Genomic DNA, 13,761 nt, shown 5'->3' with positions numbered 1-13,761 from the left:
AAACAGGGTTTATGTTTATGTATATATATCCAACAGCAAATTTTGTCCTGCATTGTTGGGATATCATGCCTAAACAGTATTTTAAAGGGATTCCTAATTATAACAGCACTGGTTAATACTGCAGAATGAAGAAAAAACAAAACAAAAAAACCCACAAACACAACAGTAACACATTGAATGGATGATGGAAAGGCAGAACATCTCTACCAGCAATTTTGAAGTATAGACAAGGTTAATTATATGTTGGTACATGCCAGTTGATCAAGTTGGCCTGAGTAGAAGCAGATTACAACAGCAACAGCCAACAGACATTAAAATAAATCTTAAGTCTCTGCTACTTTGAAAAATATATTTGAAGTGTTGTAGCTAAATTTTAAAGCTAAAGTGATTATATACACTGACAAGCTCCTGAGTTAGAGAGATTTAAAAAAAAAAAATTAACCTCTTCAAGAACTCAAAATACTTACCAGACCAATCTTGGAGAAAAGGAGAATGTAGAAGAATGACAGAGAACCCCACAGAGACAGAAGAAACACAACAAGGTATTATAGCAGTTAGCTTATGACCTGCTGTCTGCTTCTTATCATTCATCTGATGCAGCTTTATGGTACTATCTAAGCCTCTAAAGAATATGAAGTCCTGGAACTTTCCCCATGTACTTGGAAAAATTATTTTATGGTCAACTATCTTCATACATGGTAACTCAGTCAACATTATCTTAGAGAATTTTTTCTTAATATGCCAAAACTTCAGCATCACAAGATTACCAAGGAAGGGTTTCCATGGCCAAATCACACCCTTCTGCACGTAGCTGTCAGCAAATCCTGAGAGTACAAAACACAGATCTAGTCAGCATACTGAGGTTCCGTTGCTTTGCACAGCAAGAATGCAATATGCAATTTTTATATTTTTGGTTTTTGATGATTCAAGTCTTCACTGCACTGATTTAAAGCTGTGAAAAGCAGGTCTCAAGCATAGGAAACTCTGCATACCTGCATGATTTCGGCCTGCCAACTGTGACATGCCTTCCAACATCATCTGACACAGCAAGACCCCTCTAAATCCTCTGTGGAACAACACAACTCAGACGGTTTGCTCACTCGCTGCCAGCAGGATTCTTCCTCCCCACCGAGGGGCTCATATCTTCACCATAGCCCACACCAGAGCTCCTGTAACTCTGGCTCCATTCTGTCCACCACTTTTCATGGTAACCAGTACTATATCTGCAGCACTGTAAACAAAAACAGGTTCAGTTATCCAAGAAGAATGAGTGGATTACTTACAGCAATGGAGGACACACCGAGGACTAATACAGCTCAGCTCACACCCAATTTAGCTACAAAAGGTGGTCGAAATAATTACTTAATCAGTGCACTGGATCAAAGCAACACCCTTCAAAGCACTCCTGCCGATCACTCTAAGATCTACTGGGTAAGCACACAGGAACAGTCATCACCGAATATCAGCAATGACTTCTGCGCAGCATTCCTTTCAAACTTGTAGTGAATTACAGTAACACATGGATAAAAACACTCACGAAAACAAACAAAAATTAAAAATTATGTGGTTTTTTGCTTTATTATTAAGCCTCTCACCACTCAGAAACGCAAAACCTCCTTGTTCTTAGATTTTTGTCCAGAAAAATTAAAAGGAAAAAATAACAAGCATCAACTAGCTGATGCTCTCAAATAAGGAGTCATGCTCCCACTCTGAAAAACAGAAATAAAGTTCTCCAGATTCAAGCTCAAGTAACAAAACAGACCTCAGTCAGTTACCTATCATGTAACAGATTTATTTTAAAGCTTTCTTATTACTTTTTTCACCCTTTTTAATTAGAATTATGCAATACCCCTCTTCCTTTGAACTTAAGGACCTAAATAACTTTGTTCTGAATAATTTTGCTCCAATTTCCTACAAAGTCTTGTAATGTAACGAGAGTAAATGTACAGGCAACATCCCTTCAGAAAGATGTTTGCAGCGGTCAGCCACGGCTCCTTCATCTGTGCGCTATATAACGACACTGTGTCCCTAAAACAAATTCAGGACTTACTTCCCAAGGTGAGACTTCCACAACTAATCCGTAGTGCCAAATTTCTAGGTCTGAAGGTTTTCTTTTTGTTTTACCCTGGTCTCAAAAATTAAAGAATTGTTCTGATCAAAACTTTAAATAAACACTAAGTAATACTTCTGTTCATTACATCACCACTGATTCAGGCTAGAGATTAGTTATAAAGACCAGTTTCACTGGAGAAAAACAATAGGAAATGCAAACAGAAAATCAATTAGTTCCCCAGCCCACAGCTGAGCTAAGAAGATGCAGATGCACAAGCTGCACATGGACAATTAAAGAGTGAGAAGATTCATTTCAGCAAGTAAAGTGACCAGCTGAACAAGAAACGCTTCATATATCAGATAGGACTGATATTAGCTAATTTTCACAGTAAAAAATAGGTATTTTTTACAACATCAGCAGATCAACTTAGAAGCTGTAAGTATACTTATAAGTAGCAAATAAAATATGTTTGCAAACAACTTTAAAGTTGCATCTGCTGTTACACAGCTTCTATTACTCAAAAGGCCGAGGTATAATGATATCTACCTTAGGAGACTGGCAGAAAGCACACTTAGTGTTTCATTAAGGGCTCTGAAAAAGAAAAGCCACAGAACTGTTTGAATTCCTTTTCTAAGAGTCACTTTTTCTTACAGACATGCTGACAAAACCTTCACTCACTGCTGAGAAGATGTTGCCGTGATTGAATGTCACTAAAAATGGGAAGCACCTTAAAAGAAAACCTGAGGGAAATAAATTCTATCCTCTTAAGAGGCAAAAACGCAATTGCAACACACCACTCACGATAAAAAACCTACATTTCCACCAAGTAACAGCCCATTAACTCTTCTCCACGCACTTTCTAGGTAAGAAGGCCACAGAGTGCGGTGTTCTTTTGCTTTTGGTTGTTTTTGGTTTTTTCTCTTTTTCATTTCACCATCCTGCAACTCCATGATGAAAACGTGACTTTTAAAAACTATTTAACATACATTTTAACTGACGAATTCCCTTTTAGCCTCACATGAACCAGATGCTCAGGCTGTTTTAGTGCACTGGTTCCCCTGACACCAGCCCCCTCCAGCGCAGTAACCTGCTCCGCTGTGACCAAGAGTTCTGTGAGGGAAAATTTCGCTCGCAAGGCTGGTAACACCCCACAGAAGCGCCCCAGGCCCGTGCCTGGCCTCCTCAGGCTCCCTGCTCCCCTGAGTCCCGCCGGCACCGGCACCTTCCCCTCCAGGCGCCCTTTTCTTCCAGGAACACACGGGCTCCCGTAAGGCACCCTTCTCTCCTCACACCCGGCTCCTTACCCCGGCACACAGAGCGGTGCCCCGGGGCCTTGCGCTACGGAAAGGCCGCTGAAGGGACCGGGGCCGCGGACACCACACTCTCAGGGCGGGCCCAGCGCCTCAAGGCTCCCCGGGACTCACCGCGGCTGCAGCCGAGCGGAGCGGGGCGGGGAGAACGCGGCGCCATCGCGCAGCGCCTGAGGCGGGAAGGCGGGAAAGCTCCGCCCTGTCTGCGCTGAGGGGGCGGTGGCCTCAGCGGCCTCGGGTCTTGCGGTACCTTGGGCAGCCGGGGTAGGGCTAACCTCTCATTAAAATAGGTTTTGCTTTTATATAGTTGTGCGGTTTTTATGTCCGGGCCTGTGGCTTGGAACACCAGGGCCTTGGTGGGCAGGCTGGTGCCTCCCTGTTCTTGCTGTTTGGATGTGGCACCATCACAGAAATGAGCTGCAAGAAGTTTGTGTTTCAAGGGATGAAATTTACCTGTAGCTTGAGGTCCAGTTTCAATAGGTGCATTGTGATAAAAGCAGTTCTTCTGTGCACTGGGATTTGGGGTTAATTGTCGCGGTTGAGACAGACAAATGACATAGATGAAGTTCTTCTTATGTACAAACAGCAGCCTCCATTTATTGCCACAAACGCTTTTTTTATATAGTCTTGACCAGGTCATGTGTCTTTTTGCTATTTGTTACAGGCTGCAACAGTAACATATCAGTGGCTAATTTTGCTGTTGTTAATGTTACTCTTTTACTCTCTTCTTTCTCACAGGTGCACCTTAATATCTTCAAGGTCAATCTCTGTTCCCATACCCTCCGTCAGGGAATCCATGGACCCACCGTAGTCCCCCACAGTTGATATTGCTATTTCAGGTTAGCTAATGCCACTCGTTTTCCTTTCAGGGAGGTCATTGCTTTTATCAAGAGAAGCTTATTCTTCAGCTCTGGGATGCACAGCCTGTTGTCTGTCACATGTAAGTCACTGAGGTTTTACCCTCTGAAGCACCTCCTGCTGTGTTTGGACTGACTTGCCAAGGCCTCAGCGTGGCCGAGACCTTCAGGACAGAGATCTTGTCTTCTCCCATTTTTGATTCAGTGCAGCTCACAATGTGCACCTCAGGTTCTCTTGTTTCTCTTGAGGGAGCTCTGTGTGCTGCAACTATACCCATAATATAAAGAAAGTTTGGCCAGTGTAATGAGATAGATGAGTAAATAAATGCATTGATGTGGTGGAGTGTAAAGCAAAGTGGAATAAACAAGTCTGCCTACAAATTGTTCAAATGTTTTAAGATTCAGTCATTCACTGCTTTCTGCAGAGAGTAGACTGCTTGGTACCAGCCCTTTACATTTTCATCTAGCTTGCTACAAGGAATTAAAATAATTCGCATGTGATAAACATTTGTTTTACATTTTCCATCCATACAAATTATAGTAGTGATCAGAGAGGTGTGTAGCTGCAAATGAAAGGGGCAGTTATCCACAGTGCAGGAGGGGGAGTCCGCTGAATACCAATGAGACTTAGGCTGTCAATACTATGCGGGGAGGAAAATGTAATTAAGAAAGTATATGCCATTTACCTCAGCAAAATCTGCATTGTGTACTAAACCTCTCCAACCCAAAGAGTCACCTTTCATTGATTGTCTATGTTGTATTTTCCTTCTCAGGAAAGTAATGTTGCAAACAAGCTAGGAAGCACCCAAGCTGAATAAGGTCAGTATCCGGAAGGATCTAAGAGGTAGGCTGGCAGTTTTCATGCTCTGGGTTATAAACAATGGTGAAATAGGGTTGGGAGAAATATCATTACCTTTTCTTTAAAATTCTAGTCAAGATACAGAGAGAATAACACAGAATAACTAAGAAGAACACAGATCCTCACAGTTCCCACTAAATACCTCCCTGGTAGCTTGATACTTCAGTATTTATCGTCATCTTTTTTTATGGGAACAGTTGATATTAGATTATTACTGACCTGGTTGGTATTTGAATGTATTCCCAAGAGGTTAAAGACATTGTAGTTTCATGTTCTCAGTCCTTTTTAAAATTCATAACTTTAGAGCATGGAAAATATATTGTTCTATCAAGTTTATTTCTCTGACATTTATTCAGTGGAGAGTGTGATCCTAGTATTAAAGGCTTTTGATTTGAAGCCCAGGATACAGATAATTATTTTTACTGATCTTCCCTAAAACAGGTCATTTTATCACTGAGGTTGATGTCCAGGAAGTTAATATGTTGAATGGCATAAATATTTGAACCAATGTTTGTTTTTAAAGGATTTGTGGGTGATAATATATGGCTCAACCCAGTTGTGTCAGAAGGTATTAAGATTTCCATCTGCTAATGTCATGGAGTTGGTCCTATGTAGAGCCATAAATAATATTACCTGAGAAGCAGTGAAAGGCTTTTACTCCAGCTCGTCTCTTTATCATATGCTATATTAAATTTAAACACAATTGTTGAATTCCTTTGTGTGGGCCAATGCTTTTTGATGTCTCCTTCTATTAATGTTGTAATATCCCTTTTAACCAGAGGGCTGCATAACAATTCATACTTGCTAGGTATGTTTCTCATATAATCATAATCTCATTAATGTTGCCAGCAGAACTAATTGGGCTGTCACAACGAGGTTCAGTGCCTGGTTGGTGAATTATGGTATGAGGCCAACGGAATTAAGCGTATTCTGATGGGGGAAAAAGTTAATTTGACTCATAAATGAGATGCTCATAAGCATTATTCTATATGAAAAGGAATGTAGTTTGTAGGTGTTTTTTCTAAGCTCTGGAAATATGAAGGACAAATGCAAGAACTCACATGGAATTTCTAAACATTTGTTGATAGTTCAAGATAAAATAAAGGTTTTCTTCTTTAGCAGCACAGACCTTGAAAGTATTGCCGGGTAGCACCTAGACACCATAAATCATTGACGAGAGTGGATAGTTTGAAAATATTACAAAGGAAACACTCTAGGGAATGTATAATAGCATCTCAGGAAATGATTGTTTAGTGCCTGCTTTATTTTAAATGGTTGTTTCAGTTTCTATTAATTCACATCTCTAATTAGGAAATGGACTCATGTTTGCTTAAAGTTGCTAGAGACTGCCTGGTGTCCGTGGCAGATCAAAAGTGTGCATACAAATTAAATGTTAAAAAGTATCCACTGAATTTCCGGCAGAGAAAAATGTAGACCTGTATTTGTAGGTAGCTGTTGTTAATTATACTTCGGTTGCTCGTAGGAAACCACAATTAGCTGCATTTTTACTAGGCTTCCTGACAGAGAAAAGAGAACTAAAAGTCTTTTGGGAGAAAAAGATAAACTGTCTCTTATGATCTTGTCCTTGGTCACAGGAGCATCTCTGCAGGCGGTTGTACTTTCATCTGTGTCAGAACTGGTAACCAGCCTGGGGAGAACTATCTGGTCGTGAAGAGCGTGACAAGTGTCTTTTTATGCCAAGCTTTTGTACAATGTGTTGTTTCTGTGAGCTGCTGGAGAGTGTTGTACGCTCTCCCTGGCGTAACCTGAGGAAAGGTTGTGTTTAGGATGAAACGCAAAACTGAAATTATCACTTGTGATTGTGAAGGAGCCATGGCTGTGTTTCCAAAGTTTGGTATTAGTCTCAGTGCACAGACTAGATTCTAGTTAGCATAACCATGCTTTGCCTTCCTGATTTTGCTTTGTGCTTTCAGCTGGATAAATATTCTTACTCACTATGTGTCCTAAGGAGGTGGTAAATAGCAAACATCTACCTTCTCATGTTTGGGGGAGTTTTCAATGCAAACTGCAAACACAGATTGCAGATCTCCTTGTGAGTACTTTCTCCTTATAATAACAAGAAATTGCAATAACCTTATGGGAAAACACCTGAAAATGCAATAAAGTTCCATTAGCCAGCATTATAAAATACCTATTCATGTATGTACATACATATGTATTTCCATTTATATGAAAACATCTGAACCCCTCACCAGAGACCTGAAGGCCTGTTGGAGAACACACACAGCTGTGGGAAGTGCTCTGCTTGAATAGCAGAGAGGAGACTCACCAGGCACATGACAGTAGTTTTTCACAGGGGACGTAAAACTTGTAGTGGAGGAGAGTTAGAGTTAGATCCACTTTTGATCTCTCCAAGTACTTAACTTGTAATTGTCTGTTTGCTGATCCCAAACCTAAGATTGTATGGGATGGGACTGAGTCTCTAAATCATGGTCTTTCACCAATCGTTTTGGTCTTTTGTGTCTGAACAGATGCAGTGCTGCTTGAGCATAATGAAGTTTCAGTGCATGGTGCTTTTGCTTTTAGGGACAAGGGTGTTGTTTTTTAACTCGGTCTGCATCCTTGTATACACATTTGCATCAGTTCATTTTAATTTTTCCTCATGCAGTTATTGTAGGTGCCTTCAAGGAGGTGCTTTAAATAGTTGGGTATTCAAGACCAGTGGTGTATCATTGTGCTTCCGAGGAATAATGCATTCCCTTAGATGGACAGATTGTTCTGTTTGGTTTTTTTTTCCTGAACACAACACTAATTCATGTGAAAAAAGAGACCTCAGAAACCCATATAGTAAATGTTTGAGATTTTCCTCATTTTCTTCTCTCCTTTTATTATTTTTGCTTAATGATTTCCCAGCGGACCATCCTCATGAATTCCCAGTGTGTTGCTGTGGCGAGAGCTTTCAAAGGAAAAGGCAAAGTCATCATACGCGTTCAACAGATCGATATTAGACTCATTAATCAGTTTTCTTTGGTAACAGGTTGACTCTTTGGGGAATCTTTCAGAATTTACTTCAAACTGCTGAGTTGTTTTGACACTTTAGAAAATCCTTAATTTGGAAATTGCAGCTTTTCACGTTGACAGTCTGTTTAACCCATCACATATCCATCTGTTGTAAAAACACAGTATTTATTTGTTCCTCAGCGAGCTTTTGTGATACTAATCATTGCAGTAGTGAAGTGCACATGCTGTCACATTAGCAAGGCTCTTTCTGTTTTTCTTCTTCTAATTCTTTACTGGTGGAATATTATTTCTACTGGAGAAGGTGGAGTGATTTTATAGTTTGTTCAGAGGACAATGTTTGAGATCTTTATAATCTCTTCTGAAGGCGTGTTTATTTCTGTGAAATCTCATGGTCCTGGAAGAAGGAACATGAGTGTTGCTCTGAGCATTTCCCTATTCATAAGATGAGTTGTTTTGAGTGACTGTATTTTTGGAGAAAGAACTTCTCTCTTAATTTTCTGGGTCTGAGAACTCAGAAAATGGACCCTAGTCTGGAGTTTGGCAACCAGTTTGTGCCTCTTACCTGTGTTTGTATGTATGGGGAGATGTTTGAGAACTTTAGTATCATAGCCTAAGGGAGAATGTCTCAACAAATATAGCCTCTACAATCTTCAATAGAGATTTTCATCGTCCTGGTTAAGCAATCATATTCTTAACAGCATCTTATTTGAAACACAGCTGATGTTTCCAACTCCCGTGAGACAGAGAGCTGGAGGCGATCAGACAAACCACTCAGTGCTTTTCGGAACGTTCCGCTAGGCTGTGTGTTGAATAATGCTGCAGCTATTAAGTACATTTATCATTCGCTCCAGTGTGTGTTGCTTATAAAGAAAACACAATTGTAAAATTGTTAACTCTGATGTCCCAGTAGTAGGATGGACCTCATATATGTAAATTTTGGTGGGATTTTTCTTTTCTGGTCTCCAATTATTACAGGCTGGTAAGAGTTCATATTAGGCATATAAGCATGCATGCCCCTAAAATATCCTTGAAAACCAATTAAGTATACATATGGGAACACTTTTTCAACTGACTCATCACAAAATTTTGAAGAACATTCAAAACATTAATTACTCTGAAAAGACACCTAAAATAAGTATTAGTGCTACCACACTATGGGTGGGCAATCACATGCACAGAGAGTAACTGATTCCTTTAAGGTCAGACAGAATGAGATTCCTGGATTCTAATTGTGCATTTCTTGCTGTGACATTATCTTTTTATGATGAAAACATGTCTAATTGGTTATGTTATCATTTGGAGTGAATCACCTTTTCATGGCAATCTCAAGTATGGATGAGATCAAAACTTGTAAAATCCTGTGCCTTTTTCCCACATTTCATAAGTTCACTGGTGGATATTTATGGAATAATTATGCGCCTTTTGAGTTGCTGAACCACCTACAGAGGGAGAAGGCAGACAGTAAGAAGCTGACACTGAGTTTGGCAGACACATTAAATGATGACGTGCACAGGGGATTTCCAGGGTCAGTGTATAAGGAGGATTTTCAGTGTAAAGAGTATCTCGCAAATACTGTCAAATGCAGTTACGTCTCGTTATGTGAACTGAGGAGATTTATTAGCTCTACTTTAGAAGCCTGAGCATACACACAACATAATCCTTTCCATTTGATATCACATTGATCTTTGCTGTCAGAGTTTGGAGATGGAGGGCTGTCGATAATAAAAAAGGGAAAAGTGAAAATAGTGTCTTTGGTTTTGATGCGGTCTGAAGGCTCCCTGTCCTCTTGGGATTGTGGAGGAAGATTCGAGTCTGATTCCCTTTGACTTCATATGTAGGCATGAGCCCAGTTTCCAGATGTACGTGTTCCCAGCTTTCCTTTTGGTGAGACCTGCTGGCCCATAAGTGCCTGGGAACCTTCTTGAACTGCTGAGCTGCCTTCAGGCAGCTTGAGTATCAGAAATATACTACGCCAACAGATTTGGCACAGCCCTGAGATGTGCTCTCAGGTAAATCATTCTACTTCATGCCAGTAGACCAAGCCTCCAGCAGAAAATGAACTTCATGCTCTGATTGTAATTAGTTCCTTGATTTAACAGCAGTCATTTTATTTTCATGATGGCAGGCATTACCCTAGCTAGCAGGAATAGTAGAATTGGTTTCCTTAAAGGCCTATTTACCATGTATCCTCTGTTGAATCTTAAGCAATAACAAACAGAAGCCTGTAGTTATTTCAAAATTATGGTATTTATATGGTTAAAAGTGTCAGGCTATCTTGCCTGAGATTAGTGACTGGGAATTGCCAGTGTAAGAAAATGAACACTCATAAAGTTAAAATATAGTTTCAATTGACTCCATTTCATTCTAAGATGATCTTCTTTTTCTTTCCTTGCTGATTTAAACACCTGGAAGTTGAAATCCTCATAAAATTAAAAACAGGCAAACAAGAAAATTAACCAGCATGAGATGTGATGTGTTTACACCAGTATAAAACCAAAATGACTCCAAAGAAGATAATTAAAAGCAACTGAAACAAATGGACTGATCTTAATAACCTAACAGTCAAACTGTCTTTAAACTATCATTCTGTTTCCGTTACCTCAACTCCATATGCTTTCAAAAATTATATTTAAGCTGGAGAGCTATAAAAACTTGCAGCCTTGAATATTTTCCCTTTAAACATCTAAGAATTTAGCTCTTCACAGCTAAATTAGAATTGGATTAGGTATCTTCACATTGGCGTGCATTTTGAATTGTGGACTTGAGAGCCTGGCAATTTTTTTCTTGAAAATCCCATCCTGCTAGCAACTTTTGCCAAGAAAGGTTGGACCAGATGATGCCTGAGGTCCCTTCCAGCCTGGTATTCTATGAATCTCATGAATCATTGTAACCCTCTATTCATTATCAAAAAGCTCATGAGGGGAGTGGGGCTGCCTGCTGGGGCTGTGGAGCAGGTTAGATATATGGAAACGAAGTCGGGGAATATCAAGTCTGAACAGGTATGGTGGAAAAAGTGTTTCACTTGCTTTGGTGGAAGGCAGTTTTTGTCCCCTTGTGATTTGCACAATCTGTAGATGGATTCAGCTGGGGAATGTTATCTACCCAGATGAACTGAAGGTTTTGGCTAGGCTGCCAACACCTTGTCAAGCTTTATTCCCTTTGTTAGGAATATATCTACATCCACCCTTCCTTTCTCCTGTATTAAATAGAATTTTCCATTATTATTTCTTGCATCTACTTAGCTTTATGAATTCTTCAAACCTAGGAACACTTGCAGCTAGGAGGCCCTGAGCTTTCGGATCCTTCATTCATAGAACACCTGCTGACTCCTGGGATAGCTGAACTTAAAATACTCTGCTGTTACATTGTTCCTGAATTTTTGAAAGTAATGTACATTTATAGTCCTCTCTCAGTTATGAATAGTAATATAGACTGTGCTGCATACTGATTTATGTATTAAGATGTGTGCATGTCCATAGTCCCTTGGGAATTGTTTAGGAAATAAGGGCCACATTCACCCAATATTGTGTTTTATATGTTTATCATTAAATATTTAAAGCAAAATAATTGTAAAGAACAGATGGAAGATGCTTTTTGAATGGAGGTTGTGATGAAAATATGTAAACTGGGAAGAGTGTTATGCTGGAATGTGCTGCTGGTTTTAATTAAAAATGAAGTGTAAAGATGTATTTCTGTTCTATCAGGAATTTGTACTCATTTGTACTCAAATGTTCTGAAAGAATAACAAATTCTGAACATGTTTAGATTATGTACAGCCATAGATATACATAATTCGTAAGAGATTTTCCTTTTGCAATGCTGTGTTATAACCAGCTAAAGTGTCTCTAACAATGTATTACTCTGAAGTGCAGATCAGAAAAACAACAGAGAAAAATCACAGAGCAAAGACTAAGATATTAAAACCATAATTCAGCCACAAAGTTGACAGAGTAAGATGAGACAGTGAAACTGTGGCTCCGTTAACATGTAACAGAAGCTGTTATGTGTGTTTAAATGTTCCGTACCTGAAATAAAATTGCTTGTCCTACAACAGGGTCTTACTATTATTTTGGTCCTTTGCAGCATCAGAGAACATTAAACACAAGATCAGGCTTGTGTGTGAAAACAAGAAACATCTGAGTAAGGTGACCTTGATCTAGGCTGATATAATCCCAGGAGTTACAGGGGCTTTATTAACTTAAAAGCTAGGCTGTCATTTCAACTTTATTTTCTCTCCTTCCCAAATAAGTGAAATATTGCCAAAATCTCCTTAGCTGGCTGGTGTATTGTGCCAGCTGAACTGTACCTGTATCCCTGGCTGCCTTTGGCTATTGTCTATGTCTATGACCAATAATATATTTATTGTTAGAAGAAGAAGATAATAATATCTATCCCTGGAATGGTAATTTCCTCTTCATTTGCCTCTGATCTCACCTGTGATTTTAAGGTTCTGGGTAGACAGGAAGAGAATAACTTAGTGACTGTCATGGAAGAATAGTGGATAATTCTATTGACTGTAAAACTGTAGTTGCATTATTTGTGAGGACTATTTGACTATTATTTGCTCTTTTTTTTTACAGAACTACCATAGATGGGTGTCTTACAATTACACAGATTCACAGGTTCACAGAATATCAGGGATTGGAAGTGACCTGGAAAGCTCATCCAGTGCAATCCCCCCATGGAGCAGGAACACTCAGATGAGGTTACACAGGAAGGTGTCCAGGCGGGTTGGAATGTCTGCACAGAAGGAGACTCCACAACCTCCCTGGGCAGCCTGGGCCAGGCTCTGCCACCCTCACCATCAAGAAGTTTCTTCTCATATTTAAGTGGAACCTCCTGCGTTCCAGTTTGTACCCATTGCCCCTTGTCCTGTCACTGCTTGTCACCCAGAAGAGCCTGGCTCCATCCTCCTGACACTCCCCCTTTCCATATTGATCCCCATGAATGAGTCCCCCCTCAGTCTCCTCTTGTCCAGCTCCAGAGCCCCAGCTCCCTCAGCCTTTCCTCACACGGGAGATGCTCCACTCCCTCCAGCATCTTGGTGGCTGCGCTGGACTCTCTCCAGCAGTTCCCTGTCCTGCTGGAACTGAGGGGCCCAATTGTTTTGCTGGACTTCTGTGTTTTCAGGCACTTGTGTAGACATTAAGAAGGCTGTAACATACGGGCCTCAAAACTACGGTTACCATCTTGGCTATAGTCTCTCAATACGGACTGGGCACAGACTAGATCCTTGCAAATATTAATTTTGAATAGGGAAGGATGTTAAACTTCAAGCTTGACATTCAAGAACTGTCTCCTACAAGGGAGTGTGTGGCAAATTTTGCAAAAGCGAGGGAAGGTATTACCCCCATAGTTTAGAAAGTCCATATTTCCTCCACAGATTGCTAAACATGAGCCACTGTTGGGGTGAAATATTATTGTTTATGAACAAAGCTTAAGGATTACTATCCCAAGTATTTTGGGATTTGGGAGCATCTTTCTGTGCTAACCATGAAGTTCTCTTAGAACTTCTAGATGACCTGGCTGAAGTTTTCAGCTCCCTCAGATTTTACCTGTATAGCAGACAGTGGCGTTAACTTTAATGAAGGGACAGAATCCAAAACCTTTCTTAGTTGCAGATAGAGTTCTGCAAGCTCTGTCTTGGGTTCCTTTGCTTCTACTTTGTCAAATTATCTGTCCACTTGGAATAAATTACTA

The 13,761-nt window shown here is 40.1% G+C and overlaps 1 protein-coding gene and 1 long non-coding RNA gene across 7 annotated transcripts in view; one reads left to right on the top strand and one right to left on the bottom strand.

Annotated features, from left to right (window-relative positions):
* Window positions 1–3,620, bottom strand: part of C12H8orf48 (chromosome 12 C8orf48 homolog) — an 18,352-nt gene extending 14,732 nt beyond the window's left edge. For 2 of the 5 annotated variants that reach the window (XM_065078056.1, XM_065078060.1), the window contains exons 1-2: window positions 3,358–3,557; window positions 993–1,231 (exon numbers count right to left, since the gene is read on the bottom strand). In XM_065078056.1, the coding sequence (XP_064934128.1) occupies window positions 993–1,038 (46 nt within the window). In that variant the 5' untranslated portion in view covers window positions 1,039–1,231; window positions 3,358–3,557. Of the gene's footprint in view, window positions 1–992; window positions 1,232–2,599; window positions 2,645–3,357 lie in introns of all 5 variants that reach the window. The other 3 variants (XM_065078058.1, XM_065078057.1, XM_065078061.1) reach the window with 3 other exon arrangements.
* LOC110362604 (uncharacterized) lies at window positions 3,549–13,761 on the top strand. 2 transcript variants are annotated; one of them, XR_010475746.1, is made up of 4 exons: window positions 3,549–3,627; window positions 4,233–4,303; window positions 4,994–5,064; window positions 12,642–13,761. It is a non-coding gene; the product is annotated as an uncharacterized LOC110362604 (long non-coding RNA). The 2 variants fall into 2 exon arrangements; XR_010475745.1 differs by lacking the exon at window positions 12,642–13,761 and adding an exon at window positions 11,304–12,112.

This window comes from Columba livia, chromosome 12, assembly GCF_036013475.1.
Source record: "Columba livia isolate bColLiv1 breed racing homer chromosome 12, bColLiv1.pat.W.v2, whole genome shotgun sequence".
Taxonomy (NCBI): Eukaryota; Metazoa; Chordata; class Aves; order Columbiformes; family Columbidae; genus Columba; species Columba livia.
This window is presented reverse-complemented; position numbering and strand designations above follow the sequence as displayed.